The 21298-nt window shown below is 40.3% G+C and overlaps 1 protein-coding gene across 2 annotated transcripts in view; it reads right to left on the bottom strand.

The window, feature by feature from the left end:
• LOC129868055 (transmembrane protease serine 9-like) overlaps nucleotides 1–21205 on the bottom strand; it is a 36168-nt gene extending 14963 nt beyond the window's left edge. The window contains exons 1-8 of one of the 2 annotated variants that reach the window (XM_055941643.1): nucleotides 20919–21205; nucleotides 16695–16815; nucleotides 5867–5887; nucleotides 5551–5713; nucleotides 4980–5251; nucleotides 4401–4537; nucleotides 2494–2731; nucleotides 2182–2359 (exon numbers count right to left, since the gene is read on the bottom strand). In XM_055941643.1, the coding sequence (XP_055797618.1) occupies nucleotides 2182–2359; nucleotides 2494–2731; nucleotides 4401–4537; nucleotides 4980–5251; nucleotides 5551–5713; nucleotides 5867–5887; nucleotides 16695–16815 (1130 nt within the window). In that variant the 5' untranslated portion in view covers nucleotides 20919–21205. Of the gene's footprint in view, nucleotides 1–2181; nucleotides 2360–2493; nucleotides 2732–4400; nucleotides 4538–4979; nucleotides 5252–5550; nucleotides 5714–5866; nucleotides 5888–8939; nucleotides 9012–16694; nucleotides 16816–20918 lie in introns of those variants that run through there. The other variant, XM_055941652.1, reaches the window with a different exon arrangement.
• Nucleotides 21206–21298: the final 93 nt, after the last annotated feature.

Here is a 21298-nt window from a genome sequence, read left to right on the forward strand (position 1 = left end):
ATTTCTTGTTAACAAACTATAGTTTTGGCAAGTCGGTTAGGGACATCTACTTTGTGCATGACACATACATTTTTCCAACAATTGTTTACAGACAGATTATTTCACTTATAATTCACTGTATCACAATTACAGTGGGTCAGAAGTTTACATACACTAAGTTGTCTGTGCCTTTGAACAGCTTGGAAAATTCCAGAAAATTATGTTATGGTTTTAGAAGCTTCTGATAGGCTAATTTACATCATTTGAGTCAATTGGAGGTCTACCTGTGGATGTATTTCAAGGCCTACCTTCAATACCAGTGTCTCTTTGCTTGACATCATGGGAAAATCAAAAGAAATCAGCCAAGACCTCAGAAAAAAAATTGTAGACCTCCACAAGTCTGGCAATTTCCAAATGTCTGAAGGTACCACGTTCATCTGTACGAACAATAGTACGTAAGTATAAACACCATGGGACCACACAGCTATCATACCGCTCAGGAAGGAGAAGCGTTCTGTCTCCTAGAGATGAACATACTTTGGTGTGAAAAGTGCAAATCAATCCCAGAACAACAGCAAAGGACCTTGTAAAGATGCTGGAGAAAACAGGTACAAAAGTATCTGTATCCATAGTAAAACGAGTCCTATATCGACATAACCTGAAAGGTCGTTCAGCAAGGAAGAAGCCACTGCTCAAAAACCACTATAAAAAGCCAGACTACGGTTTGCAACTGCATATGGGGACAAAGATCGTACTTTTGGGAGAAATGTCCACTGGTCTGATAAGACAAAAATAGAACTGTTTGGCCATAATGACCATCGTTATGTTTGGAGGAAAAAGGGGGAGGCTTGCAAGCCGAAGAACACTATCCCAACCGTGAAGCACGGGGGTGGCAGCATCATGTTGTGGTGGTGCTTTGCTGCAGGAGGGAATGGTGCACTTCACAAAATACATGGCATCATGAGGTAGGAAAATTATCTGGATATATTGAAGCAACATCTCAAGACATCAGTCAGGAAGTTAAAGCTTGGTCGCAAATGAGTCTTCCAAATGGACAATGAAGCCAAGCATACTTCCAAAGTTGTGGCAAAAAGGCTTAAAGAACACAAAGACCACAAAGTCAAGGTATTGGAGTGGCCATCACAAAGTCCTGACATAAATCCTATAGAAAATTTGTGGGAAGAACTGAAAAAGTGTGTGCAAGCAAGGAGGCCTACAAAACCTGACTCAGTTACACCAGCTCTGTCAAGAGGAATGGGCCAAAATTCACCCAACTTATTGTGGGAAGCTTGTGGAAGGCTACCCGAAATGTTGGACCCAAGCTAAACAATTTAAAGGCAATGCTACCAAACACTAATTGAATGTATGTAAACTTCTGACCCACTGGGAATGTGATGAAAGAAATAAAAGCTGAAATAAATAATTCTCTCTACTATTATTCTGACATTTCACATTCTTCAAATAAAGTGGTGATCCTAACTGACCTAAGACAGGGGATATTTACGAGGATTAAATGTCAGGAATTGTGAAAAAACTGAGTTTAAATGTATTTGGCTAAGGTGTATGTAAACTTCCGACTTCAACTGTATGTATCTATGAAGGTATCAACAGTTTAAAAACTGTCCAGCTGATCAGGATGGTAAAGCCAGAATTGTACAGTATTTTGGGAGAGATGTTGGCTGATGGCTCTCCCCTTTGGTACACTACAGTAAATATTACTGTAAAAGGCTCAACACACTCTGCGCAAACAGAGCGTCGGAGCGTCGTGTACAGACTGTTCGAAAAATCCAGCCGCACAAAAGTACATAGAAATACTCAGAGAGTGAAGCAAATGGAGGTCCATCGCTAAATTGGACTCATCCAAACATTGATTGACATGATGATTACACCAGGTCCATTCTCTCTGCAGCACCGGTTGTATAAAACATGGGTGGTGTTTTTGAACAGCTATCTATAAAAGGATTTTCACTAGCACAAGGATTGTACGAATGTCCTACGTCGGACTAATTAACCTTTTTTAACCTTTTGCATGAGGGTTGAAAAGGAAAGCATCACTAAATGTTAATGTAATGGCCCCTTCAAAACTCTAAATGTAGGTTATATGACTAGATTCCTTAGAATCATGTCAGGACTGACATTTTAATCCGGCACTTACTGTAACTACTTGCGCTCCCCTTTGAAATACAGGTAAAGTTAACTTACCTTGAGAAGCAGCTAGCGTCGCTCATGACAGAGTCCACCGCCACTAACGTGCCCCCGCAAACGTGTGCTCCGTTTTTCTGTATGCTGGCTATCCAGGGCCACAAGCCTGCTGTCGCCAACGAGCTTCCCCCACCAATACGGGAGTTCAAAGAGGCGCTAGCGCTGCCACACACCACAGCTGCAGAGGGAGAGACAGATACAAGTTTGAGAGACAAATAAATGGGAGTAATCCAGTAGTCAGATTTATTACAGAAGTAGAGAGATTCACATCAAGGTTTAGCCATATGCACAAGTTAGACTATAGGTACGTACGTGCGGGTGTGGTGGTGGTGCAGGTGACACTGAGGTCAGAGTCAGTCCCACTGGATGAGAAGGTGATGAAGCCTGGCTGGTCACTGGTAATCTGGCTGTTGATCCAGGTCTGGTACTTGGAAACTCTGGCGTACACACCAGGGAAATTTGCCAGAGCACAGCCGTTGCCAAAACTCACAACGCCAGACTGGATCCAGCGAGTACCCTGTTTGCTCACAATCGGACCTCCCGAGTCCCCCTATGCATAGACAGATTTACAGTGTCACTGGGATTGAATTTTCACAGAATTATGAAATATGGTGGGTCAGTTTCCTCAATGAAACCTAGTCTCAAAAAAATAATTATTTTCAATGGGAAATCTCTATTGAAAATTATTTTTAGTCTAGGATTAGGTATAACTTCTTATGGCTGAAGGGGCAGTATTGAGTATCTTGGATGAAAGGTGCCCATATCAAACGGCCTGCTCCTCAGTCATAGTTCCTAATATTTGCATATTATTATTAGTATTAGATAGAAAACACTCTAAAGTTTCTAAAACTGTTTGAATTATGTCTGTGAGATTAACAGAACTCATATTGGCAGGCAAAATCCTGAGTTGAAATCAAAACAGGAAGTCAGAAATCTGAGCCTGCGTGTATTCACCAGAGTCCCTAAAGAAATCCACTTGAGCTATTAATGATGTTGCACTGCCTAGGGGTTCCACTAGATGTCAACAATCAATTGAAATTTCAATGAGACTTCTATGATGTTGTGGGAGAGAATGAGAGCAGAATCAGTCAGGTGTCCATCAAGCAGCCATTTCCTGATCATGCTTTTTCTTCATGCAAGCCACTGACGTTCCATTGCTCACGCAGACAAGAACGAATACTCCGTTTGGAACTTTATTGAAGCTATATGTTAAAAACATCCTAATGATTGATTCAGTACTTAGTTTGAAATGTTTCTTCGACTGGTAATATGACATTTTGAAGTTTTTGTCCGATATAACGCTGACCAGAATTAGCGTTTAGATATGTAAACCAGACGTGCTAACAAAAGGTATTTGGACATAAATAATGGATTTTTTTAAACAAAACAAACATTTATTGTGGACCTGGGATTCCTGGTGTGCTTTCTGATCTAGATCATCAAAGGTAATGAAATATTTATCATGTATTTTATTGTTTATAGTGACGCCATCTTTGCAGCTGTGGTATGCTGTTTTTGAGCGCCGTCTCAGATTATAGCGTGCATTTCTTTTTCCATAAAGTTTTTTTGAAATCTGACATAGCAGTTGCATTAAGGAGAGGTATATCTATAATTCAATGTGTATAACTTGTTTTATCATCTATATTTATGATGAGTATTTCTGTTGAAACGATGGGCTATGCAAAGTCACTTGATGTTTTTGCATTTAGTGAATCTTGTCGCCTCAATGTAAACTCAGATTTTTTTATATAAATATGAATTTAATCAAACAAAACACGCATGTATTGTGTAACATGAAGTCCTATGAGTGTCATCTGATGAAAATAATCGAAGGTTAGTGATACATTTTATCTCTATTCTGGTTTTTGTGAAGCTATCTTTAGCTGGAAAAAATGGCTGTGATTATTGTGGTTTTGTGGTGACCTAACAATCGTTTGTAGTGCTTTCGCTGAAAAGCCTATTTGAAATCGGACACTTTGGTGGTATTAACAACAAGATTACCTTTAAAATGATTTAAGACACATAAATGTCTGAGGAATTTTAATTATGAGATTTCTGTTGTTTTGAATTTGGCGCCCTGCACTTGGACTGGCTGTTGTCATATCGGTCCCGTTACCGGGACTGCAGCCATAATAACCTGTGTCCAGAAAATATGTCCAATGTGTTATTGACTGACACTGTAATAAACTAAAAGGAAAAGGATACCCAAGAGATTTTACCTGACAGGAATCCTTTCCTCCTGCTGATAGACCAGCACAGATCATGTTGTCAGTGATGGAGCCAACTCCATAATTACAGTTACACTGCCTGTTTCCCACTACTGGCACATTCACCTCCTGTAGGTTCTGTGGTAGAGCTGGGATGATAAAACGAAAATGTAGACACCAACCACTTATCACAGGTATTGCTGATATTCTTTACTACGATAAGTAGCTTATACTAGACAATATAAAGTTTGAAATGAAATAAGTTTGCTAATATGGGTGATTGTTAATGGGACAATTGATAGCTACAACAATGAAACTAGTAGTTGTTTAAAGGCGAATCCAAAAAAAAAACTGGTGCACATGAATGTTATAAACTTATCGTTCTACTCATCGTTATCACATCAATTCACGTAATTTATTGCGGTATACATTTTTGTCCATATCGCCCAGCTCTAGTCTCTGGTGAGGCCAGGTACACTGAGGAGACATTCAACCCCATAAGAAAAAGAGCTTCCTCAAAATACACAAGACCTCTCAGAATTCTAATCCATCATCAGTAGTACTTAAAACAAGCTATATCTGTGGACTCACATCCTCCACTGCTGAGGGTGCCCCAGCCTGTGACCCAGCTAGTAGTGCCAGCATAGAAGGAGCTGCCTGGTGCAGCTAGGCAGACTGGCTGGATGTAGTTGGTAAAAGTCACGGAGGAGGAGAGCTTCAGCAGACACATGTCGTTGTCGTTGGTACTACTGCTGTAGTTGGGGTGGCAGATGATCTGAGTGACCGTACGACTCACTTCATTAGGGTTGGAGCCCTGCTGGCTCTGACGACCCAGGTAGACCACCAGATTTGATGTACTGATGCTGGGAAAATGAGAGTTTGAAGTTAGAATTGTATTAAATGTTTGAAGGGCCTGTAGCACCCACCTCAGCAATATTTGAGAATTATCATTATTTACGAATTACTCCCTTTACTTCCCACATCTCATTTTGAAAACATGGAGAGGAAAGTCTGTTTACTGTCCCAAAAAACAGTGCTTTTATGTGATCACATTAAAATCTAAATGTATTATTCTTATTGTTATTATTATTATGACAGTTTGTAGAAATACTACAATACAGATTTGATTGAATTAAGCACTGTTTTTTTAATGGGTCCTCACCTGGGAAAGCAGTGAGCAGCAGTCAGCACCCACTCTTTGTTGATAAGGGATCCCCCACAAAAATGTCTGCCAGATCTCTGCAGACTGGCCTGCCATGGCCAACTCCCTGGAGGAGCATCCTGACCCCCCACGATCCTAGTGTTGAGAGGAGAGATTCCACACACTAACAAAGACAGATGGACGAGGGATTACAAAATAGAGCACACACAGGAAGTGAAGAGATTAAAGCTCACTAGTTAGTCAGTGAATAGGTGCATGGTTAAGTCCTTCATTTAGGAAAATATCTGAAATTTGATTGAAAAAGGAGGGGACTTACCATCCAACTGAGAGTGAGACACTGAAAAACAGGAGAAGCAGAAAATAGTTGAACAGTTTGGTTTTGGCACACTGTGGGCAAACATGTAATTCATAACTCTTTTCACCCCATTGGTTTCATAGTAGAAACATAGAGTCTTGGAGCTGTCTGTCTGTCTGGGTGGCTGGCTGTGAATGATTGTTGTGGTTTCTGAAGGTACTGTGTGTATTTAGTGTCCATACAGACTTTTCCTGTGAACAAAATATCTCAGCTGTTTTCTTGTTATGAGTCTGTGGATTGTTAAACCAAACGCCATCTGTCAAAACGTCTTTCATCACTGTGCATGTTACCTAATACTACTGTCCACTTAACATTGTCCAGAATGTGTTTAACACTAATTAGCACGTTACCTATTAAAACAACCTAGGAGAATAGATTACTCTCAGAATTACTAAGATATGTTTATATTTCATACTAATACTAATGAACTAATACTAGATAAATATAGTTTGTGGGCCAAAGCCTTATGAATAAGATAAAGAGGATGAGGAAATATATACTGCATCCTTAGAGGAGAACAAAAGAAAAACCGGCTCACCAGGAAAAACAAAGAACAAGACAAAATGCACAATCATTCAAAGGAAGCAATGTGGTCACAACAAACAGTCATCGATGCTGTAAGACTGTATGGGGATTTCACATGAAAGAATACTTGGTAATGTTTTATAATGTATTCTAAGACTTGTCTAAAAAGGATAGTTCACCCAATCACCCTTCTCTTGCCTCCACTATTGTTTTGAATCTTCTCTGTATGTGACAAATCAATGGTCTAAAGAGGCTTCCTCGCCTCACCTACGTTCCTTTATTTGAGCTAATCTAAAAGAACTGGACAGGAGAAATTAAGCCCACTGCTAAACGTCTGTCATAATGACACTTTCACCTCCTCTGTCTTCTCAGACCAGTGAATCTAAAGGAGCACCCTACCTCTGGGTGCTCTATGGGCGTGACTGTCAGCTTGACTGGTTTCACATTCAGTCCCCACCCACTAAATTATTATCAGGTCATGTTTTTTAATGAATGTCTACAACACATAAAGAGGTAAACAGACAAATCAGACGTATCTACAAACGGATATTTGTTTCTACAAGTTCATTGCATTACATAAGGAACGTATCAAATATTCTATTCCATCCAACTGAAATTGAGGAGAAACACAGCTGGCCAGTCACGACAAATGTTCATACACTTTTGGAACCTCATTTTCCTCCCTGTACTCTGCCCTTAAGACAACAACAGACAAGCATTGCATTGGTGACTCATTGCATTGGTGACCAGTTCACTCAAACATTGGCCTTAACTAAACTTGACGTGAAAATGTGCATACCTCCACGTAAAATTTAGACCATGCATACACACAATTTCTAGGGTTTGAAGTATTGCATTGCAAGCAGGCCGTTAATGAGAAGAGACAAACTCTATTTCTTATATCTTTGCTAATCTGAAATGATTCGAAATAGGAATCGATTTACTATTTATTGCATTTCCATAATCATTGCTTTATCTGACTGTGATGGTTTAGAATACCATTCGTCCCATTTCTTATTAGATAAGCTATCTCAACTATTTTGCTCTGAGATCCAGGGCGTGGTTACCGTATAATTTAATAGAACAGACAGTTTCTCTTTTCCATTGACATAGCCTAATGTATTTCAAATGTATTGAGTAGACAATAATTCTGAATTGGTAGGCAGTGCAGCATATTTACATTCGTGGAAAAGTCAATACAAAACATTGTTGAGTTTAAACTTTCTGCTAACAGGTCCATAACAATTTGTCGTGTTTTTGTTTCTAAAAGGAAAAAATCTCAGTCCTTTGCCAAATACTAATAAATAGTCACTGCAAAAGATCAAGACCTTCTGGCAACATCTCAGATTTGCCATTGCTCTTTCTTTTAGAAACTGCTGTGGCCTAATCCCAATACTTTCAATTATACATTATGTCACCATTAAAAGGTGAATGAAGGGTATTTTCCAGTCAGAGTTATAACGCTTGTTCACGCACACAGTTTTAGGAAATTGAAAATTTCAGAAAAGGCGTACGAAGATATTCATGTGAGATTTACACAACGTTTATTTTAAATCATTCAATTTTACCTCATTTTCCCAGTATCCAATTGTGTATTTACGACCTTGTCTCATTGCAACAACTCCTCAATGGGCTTGGAGCGGCGCAGATCGGGACATGCGTCCTCCGAGACACCCCTGCCAAGCCTCACAGCTTCTAATCCACACTGCTCGCTAACCCAGAAGATAGCTCCCTAAATATGTTGAGTTGTCACTAGTTAACACATCCACAAGTCATAAACCCTGCCTATTTCTCAAATTTCTCTTCTTAAAATCGGATTTCAAACCTAACCCTAATCTTAAATTAAAACCAAAAAAGCAAATTTTTGTTTTTCTGAATATTTACAATATAGACAAATTTTACTTTGTGGTTGTGATATCTATTGGGAACCAATGTGTCGGAGGCAAACACAGTTCAAGGAAACCGCAGCACGGACGATGCTGGGCTAATTGTGCACCACCCTTGGGAGCTCCAGGTGACGGCCGGCTGTGACACAACTTGGGCTAACACCCCCTTCACTTTCCTTACTGCTTGGAAATTAGATGTATAACTTCAACTGGTCCACAAACCCTAAAACACACTGACCCTTCTGCAGTGTAATCAAGTTATGTTGCCACGAGGCTCCACTTTAGACTGATAAATGTCTTTAAGGACACGTTATACATCACTCTCAACATACATTCACGTCTTAGACAAATATTTGACAAATGTGAACGTTCTGCCTTAAAATTAGGCACAGGACCTCCCTCAAGGCCCAAAACAGTCTAACAGGTCTCTCTCCTGTGTCACAAGGCAGATGACATCCTGTTGGCTTTGATTGTCTTTATTGGCTATACCTGTATTCTATAAATAGTCAATACGGCCCATATGGCCCACCACCAAGAAAATTCTATAACCTGACCAGCTCCTTGACTCCATTCACCGGTCAATAGAAGGAAAGCAGTGGAATAACAGGAATCTCGTCTCTTACCTTTTGAAAAGAGGGCAACTAGTAGAGTCAAACAGAGTGCTTTGTAGACTTCCATCGTTTCAATGCCCTCCACTAAAGCCTGTCCTGTTTAGTGTTCATACTTTTATACTCCACCCTGCCTTCACTCCTCCCCTTTAACTAATTTCCTCTCTCACACTGAAACCCACACCCTGATACACCTGTTTTCTCTCCTCCCTCTCTCATCCCTCTTTTCAAGTCAAACCGACCCACTGAGGAATGTCTTGGTTGTCACAAGGGCAAGGCTATTGGTTTTCCATTGCTGTAATCTGTGATCATTTCTCCTGTCTATTTATCTATATATCGGTGGAAATATGTATCAAGCTAATTTGTCATTTATCCTGTGTATATCCTGTTGCATCATTATGTTCGAAGGGTTGTGTGTTTAGTGTGTGTGACGAGAAGAATGCAGTACAGTAACCTGACATATATTTGTTTTAAATCTATCACTTGATCGTTTCAATGAGCTGTATACAGCCATAAGCAAACAGGAAAACGCTCATGCATAGGTGGCCAGGTACTTTAATGCAGGGAAACAAATCCGTTTTACCTCATTTCTACCAACATGTTAAATGTGCAACCAGAGGGGGAAAAAGTCTAGCCCACCTTTACTCCACGCACAGAGACGTGTACAAAGCTCTCCCTCGCCCTCCATTTTGCAAATCTGACCATAATTCTATCCTCCTGATTCCGGCTTACAAGCAAAAAAAATAAAGCAGGAAGCACCAGTGACTCGGTCAATAAAAAAGTAGTCAGATGAAGCAGATGCTAAATTACAGGACTGTTTTGCAAGCACAGACTGGAATATGTTCCGGGATTCTTCGGATGGAATTGAGGAGTACACCACATCAGTCACTGTCTTCATCAATAAGTGCATTGATGACGTCGTCCCCACAATGACTGTACGTACAAACCCCAACCAGAAGCCATGGATTACAGGCAACATCCACACTGAGCTAAAGGATAGAGCTGCAGCTTTCAAGGAGTGGGACTCTAACCCGTAAGTTTATAAGAAATCTCGCTATGCCATCCCGACGAACCATCAAACAGGCAAAGCATCAATACAGGACTAAGGTTGAATCGTACTACACTGGCTCCGACTATCGTCGGATGTGGCAGAGCTTGCAAACTATTACAGAATACAAAGGAAAGCACAGCCGAGAGCTGCCCAATGACACAAGCCTACTAGACGAGCTAAATTACTTCAATGCTCGCTTCAAGGCAAGTAACACTGAAACTTGCATGAGAGCATCAGCTGTTCCGGACGACTGTGTGATCACGCTCTCCGCAGCCAATGTGAGTAAGATCTTTAAACAGGTCAACATTCACAAGGCCGCAGGGCCAGATAAATTACCAAGATGTGAACTCCGAGCATGCGCTTAACAACAGGCAAGTGTCTTCCCTGACATTTTCAACCTCTCCCTGTTTGAGTCTGTAATACCAACATGTTTCAAGCAGACCACCATAGTCCCTGTGCCCAAGAACACTATGGTAACCTGCCTACCGACCCGTAGCACTCACGTCTGTAGCCCTGAAGTGCTTTGGAAGGCTGGTCATGGCTCACATCAACACAATTATACCAGAAACCCTAATCCAATTTGCATACCGCCCCAACAGATCCACAGATGATGCGATCTTTATTGCACTCCACACTGCCCTTTCACACCTGGACAAAAGGAACACCTACAGTGTAGTGGCTTCCTTTCCTCTTGACCATAGCCACTGCCATAGCCTGAAAGCGGGGTTGTTTCGTACGCATACAGTCCACATTCAAGGTTTCCAAATAGCCAAAACATTCAATGAGATCCAGGGATATGGTGCAACAAAAATGTTTATTCTTCTTATATCTAACAAAAAAAAAGATTCTCCAATCAACTTAAAGCATAGATTGACCTGTTTGTATGTCTGTATGGTCAAAAGACTATACCGCTCCCGCGTCTAGCTAGGACTCCCTCCCTGAAGGTCCAACTTCCTGCAAGAGGGGGGGGCAAGAACTAAGTTACACTAATAACAAAGGAATATATCTCAATCAGGTAAATATAAATCATAAAGTTTGAGACAGCCACCATTCTACGCATACACCGTTTACTGTACATGTTACAATACCATGGTTGGGGCCGTTTTTATCAGGGATATTAATTGGATATTCAATTGACGTAGAGAATATTCTCATTGGAAATAATAGGCCATTCACTGATTTAGAAATAGTGATTTATTATGGTGAGGGACATGAATTGAGATGGGCCTCATCCTTGTGTCACACATCCAGTCAATCTGAATATGTTACGGTCTCACCCATCCCTTTTTAATCCCTTAACAAATCATGAAGTGAATGAGATTAACAGATTTGCAGTGAACAACTTCGGAACTTCAAGTCCAGCATGCTTCCTCTCTGGCGTTGCAGTTAGGCCCAAAATGTACATCGTTGAAAAAAAAATAACACACAATTTTACCTCGGCACATTTACTATCAATGTTTTTGTCAGAGACCTTATCGAAGAAGTGTCTTTAATTTTTCCCTATTCCTCTATCACACCAGTATTTACAGCCCAACCACTCATTTCATCTGCTACAAATATTAAAAAACGCAACATTAAACAATTTCAAAGATTTTACTGAGATTCAGTAAAAATCTGTCAATTGAAATGCATTCATTAGGCCCTAATCTATGGATTTCACATGACTGGGAATACAGGTAGGGTCGTGGATCAGAAAACCAGTCAGTATCTGGTGTGACGGCCATTTGCCTCATAACACATCTTCTTCGCATAGTGTTGATCAGGCTGTTGATTGTGGCCTGTGGAATGTTGTCCCACTCCTCTTCAATGGCTGTGCGAAGTTGCTGGATATTGGCGGGAACATGCTGTCGTACACGTCGATCCAGAGCATGTAAAATATGCTATTTTGGTGAGTAAAGCAGGCCATGGAAGAACTGAGACATTTTCAGCTTCCTGGAATTGCTTACAGATCCTTACGACAATGGGCCTCAGAATCTCGTCACGGTATCTCTGTGCTTTCAAATGGCAATTTATTAAATTAAATTGTGTGTTTGTTGTCCGTAGCTTGTGCCCCCCCCCCCTCAGACAATCCCGCAGGTGAAGAAGTCAGATGTGGAGGTCCACACATGGTTACATGTGGTCTGCGGTTGTGAGGCCGGTTGGACATACTGCCAAATTCTCTAAAAAGACGTTGGAGGCGTCTTTTGGTAGCGAAATGAACATTACATTTTCTGGCAAGAGCTCTGGTAGACATTCCTGCTGTCATCATGTCAATTGCAAGCTCCCTCAAAACTTGGGTTGTGTGACAAAACTGCACATTTTGAAGTGGCCTTTTAGTGTCTCCAGCACAAGGTGCACCTGTGTAATGATCATGCTGTTTAATCAGCTTCATGATATGTCACACCTGTCTGGTAGATGGAATATCTTGCCATAATAGAAATGCTCACTAACAGTGATGTAAACAAATTTGTGCACAAAATTTGAGAGAAATAAACTTGTGTATATGAAAAGTTTCAGGGTCCTTTATTTCAGCTCACTTTCAACACTTTACATGTTGCTTTTATATTTTTGTTCAGTGTAATATAAAAACGCAAATAAAGTCGCTAGCAATATCATTTGAAGAATCACCATGAAGCACTTTTAAATGATAGTAGGTGGTTCCACCACCACCAACAACCAAGGCACACAATGTCTAACCAAGGTACACAAAGTATGTGGGGGCCTTTCACCAAACATTATTTATTAACCATAATTCATCTTTTAACCCATATGGTACTGTGGCCTTCATGCCGGAGTCAAACTCCTTCATGTTCCTATGCTAGTATATTTGTTTATTCTTATTTATCAAGTCATAATGGCCAACTTCCAGAGTAAGGTTCTCATCAATGGTCAAAATCACTTGGTTAAATGAATCAAGTGCATCCAGTACTGTATATTCACACGAAAGCCGCGACAATGTAAGGAATGCTAACCTTTCGTAGCCTTGGTGAACTGGCCATACCGGTTTATCTACCCATGCCTCTAATAATCCTCCATACGGACACGCCAGGGGACACTAACAAACACAAACACACAGGATAAGAATAGTACAGCAAATTAGGGCCTGAAAGTGCAAACTCATCCTAGCATTTGAAGGAAATGAGGGACTGAGTTGGGCCACAGACAGTTGATGCAATGGTCATAATGGAATGTGTGTTAACAAACATTTAATCAGAAAGGATTCACAGCCTTTCCAACACCCCCCAAATGTCCATGTAAAACTGCACGGATATAGTTTTGTCCACATAAACTTGTCCAAAATGTTTTTTATATATGTCAGTTTCTCTTGTTTGCAACCTGTCCCATTTCCTCAATTGTGGTTAACAAACAAGTTAGGTATTCAAAGATCAACTGTGAAGAGTGGACACACCTGTGTAGGCCAGAAGGCTCTGGCGTAAGCTATTGGAGCAACATCGTCAAAAATAAAAGAACACATAGTTGTGTGTTTACAAAGTTTTACAATGGTACCTGTTTGTCATCAATAAGGATGGAATGTGCTCCAGTCACTTCTGTTTCCATCGAGTTTCTAATGCTCAGGCTTCTTAGAATGTCATTGTGTACTGTAGCGTGGAGGCCTAGCTGAACTCACTTCGAATGCCTGTCAGGAAAAGTTCACTAATAACAATAATAATACGTGTCAAACAGTCTCCTGGGTAAAGAAACCTCACTCTGTGGAAAAGCTCATTTTAAGCATAAACTGAAGAATAATCCACATACAGTGGCAAGAAAAAGTATGTGAACCCTTTGGAATTACCTAGATTTCTGCATAAATTGGTCATCAAATTGGATCTGATCTTCATCTAAGTCACAACAATAGACAAACACAGTGTGCTTAAACTAATAACACACAAATTGTATTTTTCTTGTCTATATTGAATACCTCATTTAAACATTCACAGTGTAGGTTGGGAAAAGTAAGTGAACCCCTAGACTAACGACTTCTCCAAAAGCTAATTGCGGTCAGTAGTCAACTAACCTGGAGTCGAATCAATGAGACGAGATTGGAGATTTGGTTAGAGCTGCCCTGCCCCATAAAAAAACTCACAAAATTTGAGTTCGCTATTCACAGAAAGCATTGTCTGATGTGAACCATGCCTCGAACAAAAGAGATCTCAGAAGGCCTAAGATTCAGAATTGTTGCCTTGCATCAAGCTGGAAAGGGTTACAAAAGTAACTCTAAAAGTCAGTCCATGGTAAGACAAATTGTCTATAAATGGATAGGATACATTTCAGCACTGTTGCTACTCTCCCTAGGAGTGGCCATCCTGCAAAGATGACTGCAAGAGCACAGCGCAGAATGCTCAATGAGGTTAAGAAGAAGAATCCTAGAGTGTCAGCTAAAGACTTACAGAAATCTCTGAAAGATGCTAAAATCTCTGTTGACGAGTCTACAATACGTAAAACACAAAAACAAAAATGGTGTTCATGGGAGGACACCATGGAAGAAGACACTGCTGTCCAAAAAAAACATTGCTGAAGTTCACAAAAGAGCACAATATTCTGTGGACAGATGAAACTAAAGTTGTGTTGTTTGGAAGGAACACACAACACTATGAGTGCAGAAAAAAAAGGCACAACATACCAACATCAAAACCTCATCCTAACTGGAGGGAGCATCATTCATTCACTCTCTCTCACACACACACACACACACACACACACACACACATTTTGAAGAGACTTGGGTCACTCTGTTTTCATGAATATATAAGTGTTGAACATCCCAAATATTTTCTGAAAATAAAGCTCAAGCACCAAGGAGATAAGATAGCATTTGTGTGTTACATAAATTGCATAGATTATTTACAAAAAGTACATTTACAAAAAAAACACTGCAATTTAACATGCCAGGTATCAAGCAGAAATGGACTTGAAAAATAAAAATAATTTTGGTGCCCATCAACATTAGTGTCATATTTATGCTCATACATATTATGTTATGTACATCTGTGTGACATGATACCCTTTGGATTTATAATTGTAGAATGTCAGTGTACTAGCTAGTACACCGTGCAGGTGTTAATCATGACCAGAGGGAACGCCTAAGTGCCAAATTATCCTAGGTAGATTTAAAACAGCATAATTCTGTGTTGCTGGTGAGAACTGGCAAAATGTTTCACAAACTCATCCATGTTAAGGGAGCGTGCCCTCCTTGACTCAACACTGAGAATTCCGAGGTGACAACCTGTCATCAACCATTGTTGTCCTAAGGTGAGTTTTTAATCAGTTTTAAAGCTGAGAAGCTTCTCTTGCAAGAAGCACTGCTGACTGGTGTAACAACAGAAATCTTACATAGTCGATAATAGCTAATGGAAGAGCTCTTTATAAGGTTCTAGAAACACAACAAAGTCAAGTAGATTAGACGGTCTGTCCCTTCCACTTTTCTCTCTGCTATCAGGAAGCCGCTTGTGGTTTGATGAATCTCATGTTTGAGGTCCTCTAAACCTGACTCAAAGGTCTGAGCAAAGGCAAACAGAGGCTCCTCATTTAAGAATGTTGTACTCTTTGAGTTGAGAGATTGGACCCCTTGCATTATCTCGCAATTCTTCTTTGAAAAACGCCTCTGAAGTTCAGCTGTGAGACTGTCAAGCACCTGATAAAAGATAGCTCTTTGGAAGCTCTCACCATCACTTTGGTCACTATTTTTCTGTCCTACCATGCTTATATTCAATGAGTCATGAAATCTTACGCTTGTTTTAGGCTGTCTTTTACACACTGTTTGTACACTTATTTTGCAGTGCTCTGCAATCTCTTCAACCTCTTTCCATAGTTCTCCAAAGTAACCCTCACTTGCCCCACAAGATTATTTCTGTAGTCCAGACTATGTTTTTCAAGGCAATCAATTATCATTTTTGTGAGACCTGCTGCATCTAAGCTTTCAGCTGACTGAAAGTTGTAAAAAGCTTTCGTGGATGGCCCCGTTGTAATTGAACCTCACAACTAAAGACATTTGTTATTTTTTCTTTAGATCTTTGGATTCATCTGCAATTACACAAAAAAATTCACTTTCTTTTACTTCTCTTATTATTTCACTTTACCATCTCAGCTAAGCCCTCAAGAACTTTGTTCTGGATTTGGTGGCTTGTGTACTTAGCATTGCCACATGCATTCATCCTTTCCTCCATGAGAGGGTCATGCTTTGCTATTTCTTCTAAGTTTGTCAAAAAATTACCCTTGTGAGAGTCATTAGACTCTCGATGACCTCTCTGCGCTATATTTTGAGTGGCAGTTAATAGGAGCACATCTGCAGTTGTTTTAATTGTAAGTACAGTTTTCCTCCACTTTCTTTTTCCAGTCCTCATTTATGACATCTAACATTGATGAGTTGCTGTCAATAGCACTTTTATGCTGATTCCAAGCATACATAGCATTGTACAAAAACCTGGCTGTGATGTGAAGGCAGATTCAGGTGTATTGGGCAGAGAAAGATTCCTACAGGCGAAACAATAAGTCGAATCTTGACTTACAGAATATTCAACCCATGAATTGTCCTTATAACAGGAGCTGTTAAAAGCCCTTTTCCTAGTACCGTGTTTTCAAACACGGCTATACAGGACCCTCTTCTCTGGATCTTGAAATTACTGAAATGTCTGAAATAATGTCTCATATCTCTATGGAAATGTATAATTAAGGAATCCACAAGATTAGATATGAACAGCTGCTATCTAAAATGTGTAGTTTAAAGTATAGGCCTGGCCTACCATTGGGTCCTTTTGGAACAGCATATCTGGTGTTTGATGCAGTTGGGAGGGGCTCGGTGACATCTCCTCGCAGCTCTGGCTCACTGTCTTGCTCAGAGCCAGATGTCATCCCTTGATACATCTATTACATTAAAATAACAAGAATCATTAGTGTATAATAACAATAAAAAATTACACAGCCATCAAAACAAGAACAAACATGAATCAACAACCAACATTTTAAAGTGAAGCTTAATCTGACAAAATCATCTGTTACAAGCTGAAGCTAAACTTAAATTCTGAACTGGGCATGTGACTGACTGCCTGGTAGATGCTCTGACCTGGTGGTGGTAGACTGGGTCCTTGTGAAGTCTGACCACACTGACTCTGACTAGCCTCAGTTAGGGAGCTGCTCTGGGGTCCGGTGGTGATTCAAGGGCCGGGGTCTGTTTGCACCTGAATCAGGAGACCTGATCTCCCTATTTGTGCTTCTCTAAAAATAAGTCCCTTTCTTTTCATGTTTAATTGACCCTATGCAAAAATAAAAGACAGTCTATGGTTACTTCTAAGCATCCAATTACCCACATTTTAGTCCAATCTCAATTACAAATCCCCATTATCATAACTGTACCTTAAAATCAACTACCAGCCTAAGTTACTAGTTAGATCATGGCTATCCCTACTCTGCAGTAAGTAAATTAGCTCGCTATAATTTCTTACACCTTTACGATAGCCTATTTGCTATCTGCAAATTGTGGTCATCTTTTGAGTAACATTGATAATTGATAATAACAAGTGTTCGTTTTGAGTTCAAGTACGAAAATCTAACTGAGTTAATGGATTTCAAATTGCTCAACACTGACAGCTGTAGCCTACTAGTGTAGGAGAAAATTCATGACTATGGATGATTTTCCAGTATCTAGACTGTTCCCCCAGAAGTAGTGAGCAGAATCAACACAGGGTTAAATCAGAATAAAAACGGAGGCCAGATGAATAAAACAGAGCTGGATCAACGTTGATTTAATCACTAGACATGTAAAAACAGAACGTAAGCAGAAAAGGTATGCCTGTGCTGTTATAGGCCTGCGGGAAGTCATTGCCTGGTTCTGTGACTAGCATTGAGACATGTCGTTGTGTTGTATATGTATGTCTGTGCCATTACAAGCTTGACAAAAACGGTTGGCCTTGTCGAAGGAATACACGGTGCATTGTCTTCCACCTCAACATTCTCAAAAATGGAACTAGACAAATCCACCACATCTCCTAGCTTGCGAGATTGTGCCCTCGTTAACACACAAGCAGGAAAAACATGGGGAAATGCTTGAACCAATTTATCATCTGTAGTTTTGATTTCTGGGTTGTCTACTACCTCTAACACAGGAGTGACGTTACCACCAGCGATATCGTTCCCTAGTAGCAATGTGACTCCTTTTACTGACAGTGTACTACACCAACACAGAAACGTCCTTATACCAAGTCTGACACTAAGTGGACCCAGTGAAATAGTACAGATACGTTTTTTGTCTCTATACCCTGTAATATGACATGCGAATCACAATAGGTTTCAGGAGACCAGGGTAAAACATCAGTAACTATTCATGACTGCGCCGCCCCGGTGTCTCGTAAGATTTGTATGGGCTATTGATCCGCTTGTTCTCTCCAGTTTAGAAAACACAAACGGTAGAGATAAACAGAGCATAGATAGGATCCGGTTTCCCAAATGCTGAATCAATAACTCGGTCCAACGGACGAGCCAAAGACTGGACTAACCCCACGCTTTTTAATTTTGGGGATGGTGACAGGGACTGTTTCGGTTTATTTTTCAAAACCGGGAAGTCTGCAATCACGTGACCTTTTGGTGACAGTAAAAACATTAATGGATATCGTGTAAAGGCTTGGGGTCGTTGGATGAAAAGCGACCCGAACGAGGCACTGATGACGCAATTGTTCGGCCGCCAATGTCGCAACTTTCTGTTCATTTAAATGAACTACAATTCTATCAGGGAGGTTGGTTTTAAAATCCCCCAACAGCATCAGCTCCCGAATATCAGCTGTAATGAGAATAGTTATTGCTGGTACTAAAAGGTTTTGTTTCTAAATGTACATTTTAATAGGGATGATGTGTGCTAAATTGAGAAGTTTGAATTTGAGTTCAAGTAAGCACTAACAGTATAACTTTAGACCGTCCCCTCGCCCCGACACGGGCGCGAACCAGGGACCCTCTGCACACATCAACAACTGACACCCACGAAGCGTCGTTACCCATCGCTCCACAAAAGCCGCGGCCCTTGCAAAGCAAGGGGCAACACTACTTAAGTCTCAGAGCAAGTGACGTAACTGATTGAAATGCTACTAGCGCGTACCCGCTAACTAGCTAGCCATTTCACATCCGTTACTCACCCCCCTTTCAACCTCCTCCTTTTCCGCAGCAACCAGTGATCCGGGTCAACAGCATCAATGTAACAGTATAACTTTAAACCGTCCCCTCGCCCCGACACGGGCGCGAACCAGGTACCCTCTGCACACATCAACGACGGTCGCCCACGAAGCATCGTTACCCATCGCTCCACAAAGGCCACGGCCCTTGCAAAGCAAGGGGCAACACTACTTAAGTCTCAGAGCAAGTGACGTAACTGATTGAAATGCTACTAGCGCGTACCCGCTAACTAGCTAGCCATTTCACATCCGTTACATAAGGACTGTTATTCTGAATTTAGGTTGGAGAATTTACAAAATGTTTTAGTTATGATTTGGATATAGCAGAAGTGTTGCTTTTGAATGGTGAGGGTTGGGGGCACTGTTTACATTTATTTGGCCTGGGGAAGCTCTGGAAACCTTATCTCTAAGTATCCTTCGACAGGGAGTTTGTTAGAACATACTGGATGATAGCTTGGGTTAACATAAAGGTTCTTTTTTGTTTGTTTTGTTTTATTATTTCATTAGAATTTTTATGTTAAATTGTATTGATAGAGATGGCTGGATGATATATAATTAATTGCATATAAGGTCTGTGTGTTGCGAGAACACCCAATGGTGGAGACCAGCATAACATGGGGATAGAACGTAAAGGATGGACGTTTTCTCCCCCCAGTTTAAGTTACATTAAGAGTAGTGGGAAGTTATTAAACATATATTTATTTTTCTCTTTTCTTGTTAAGTCAATATGTTTTTATTAACAAAAGTGATTTTTGTTCCAAAGTAGGTACTGATGTATATTGCCAAAATTAATTTGAGAATGTTTTAGTATGTTTATAACTGTGGAAGTACATTATGAGTAGTGACTAGTGTGTTATGGATTAGATGAAATGTGACTGCATTGGGGATCTGGGTTGTGGTGGTAGAGAGGTGTTATTTCCAGAGACTATGTATATTGTTACAGGAGACAGTTCATAGGAGGGAGGACAGCTGGCTGTGTAAGATGTAGGGAAAATTATAAATAAATTGAACATTACACATACCTAGATTATGGTGAGAGTAAAAGAGATAGTGGTGGTATTTTAGACATGGTAAACGTTTAAAAGACTTGTGACTTAAAGAGTTTTGTTAGGTTGAATATTCTTCCAACTCATTGATATTGTTCCCAATTTCTAACAGCCGGCGAAACACTTGACAGATTACAGGCAGTAGTTATTCTTACGGCAGTTGCTGTAGGGTTCGTAATTAAATAAGGCTATAGTTATGTGTAAATGTATCTGTAGCAGGAGGCTACATAGTTGTTCCATGGATTTGCTCGGATTTGTTACTTTTTGTAATAAAGTCTATTTGAATTCACAAGCTCCGGTATCTGAGAAATATTTGACTCAATATTTCCACGACACTAATTACCCCACATTAGCTAAACATTCGTATACTGTAACTTCCGACACTTCACATACGTGCATTACTAGCAGATGTTAGACTAAATTGGGAACCGATCTCTCTTATCTGATTAACTGTATGTTAATGTAGCTAAAGGTCTAATGTTAACTTACACAGCGACTCAACTTTCGTAAAGGTTGTTCAGGAAACCTAAACCTGATGCTAAACCTTAACTTACTTCAAATATGCTTTCGCCAATCCCCAAAAAAGCTTGTGGAGATACTCTCTTCCTCTTGTTCTTCTTCTGTATCTCGCAACCAATGTTAATATTCTCTCTTCCTCATTCTAGATTTGAAAAATGTGCCGCCGAATGTCAACAGAAATGCTTCTTTAAACAAAATGTGAAATGAGCTGTTAATCAGCATCAAACTGCCAGTAGCGAATTACATTTTGGGGTGGCCAATCAGATGTCAGCGGTGTCCAGTGCAACCCCGAACACCCCTCTGGCTCCGCCCCTGGAACATCTGTTGCAAATGGCACCCTATTCCCTTTGAAGTGCACTGCTTTTGACCAGAGGCCTACAGTCGTAGTGCACTATAAAAGGAAATAGGATGCAATTTGGGACACACAGAGGTTGACAATTAAAGCATCAAAGTGAGTGGTAGCTTCTTCCCCCTGCAGTGTTAACCCAGGTGAGATGGTGGTACATTCAGAATTACCGCAGAAATGTTTGAGTGGTGTAATATCTTGTGTATCAACTCACAACCAAACGTTTGAAATAGTCCTGAGATATTGTTCGATGCCTGAACCTCCACTCAAATCCCAAA

This window comes from Salvelinus fontinalis, chromosome 2 (genome assembly GCF_029448725.1).
Source record: "Salvelinus fontinalis isolate EN_2023a chromosome 2, ASM2944872v1, whole genome shotgun sequence".
In the NCBI taxonomy this organism is placed as follows: domain Eukaryota; kingdom Metazoa; phylum Chordata; class Actinopteri; order Salmoniformes; family Salmonidae; genus Salvelinus; species Salvelinus fontinalis.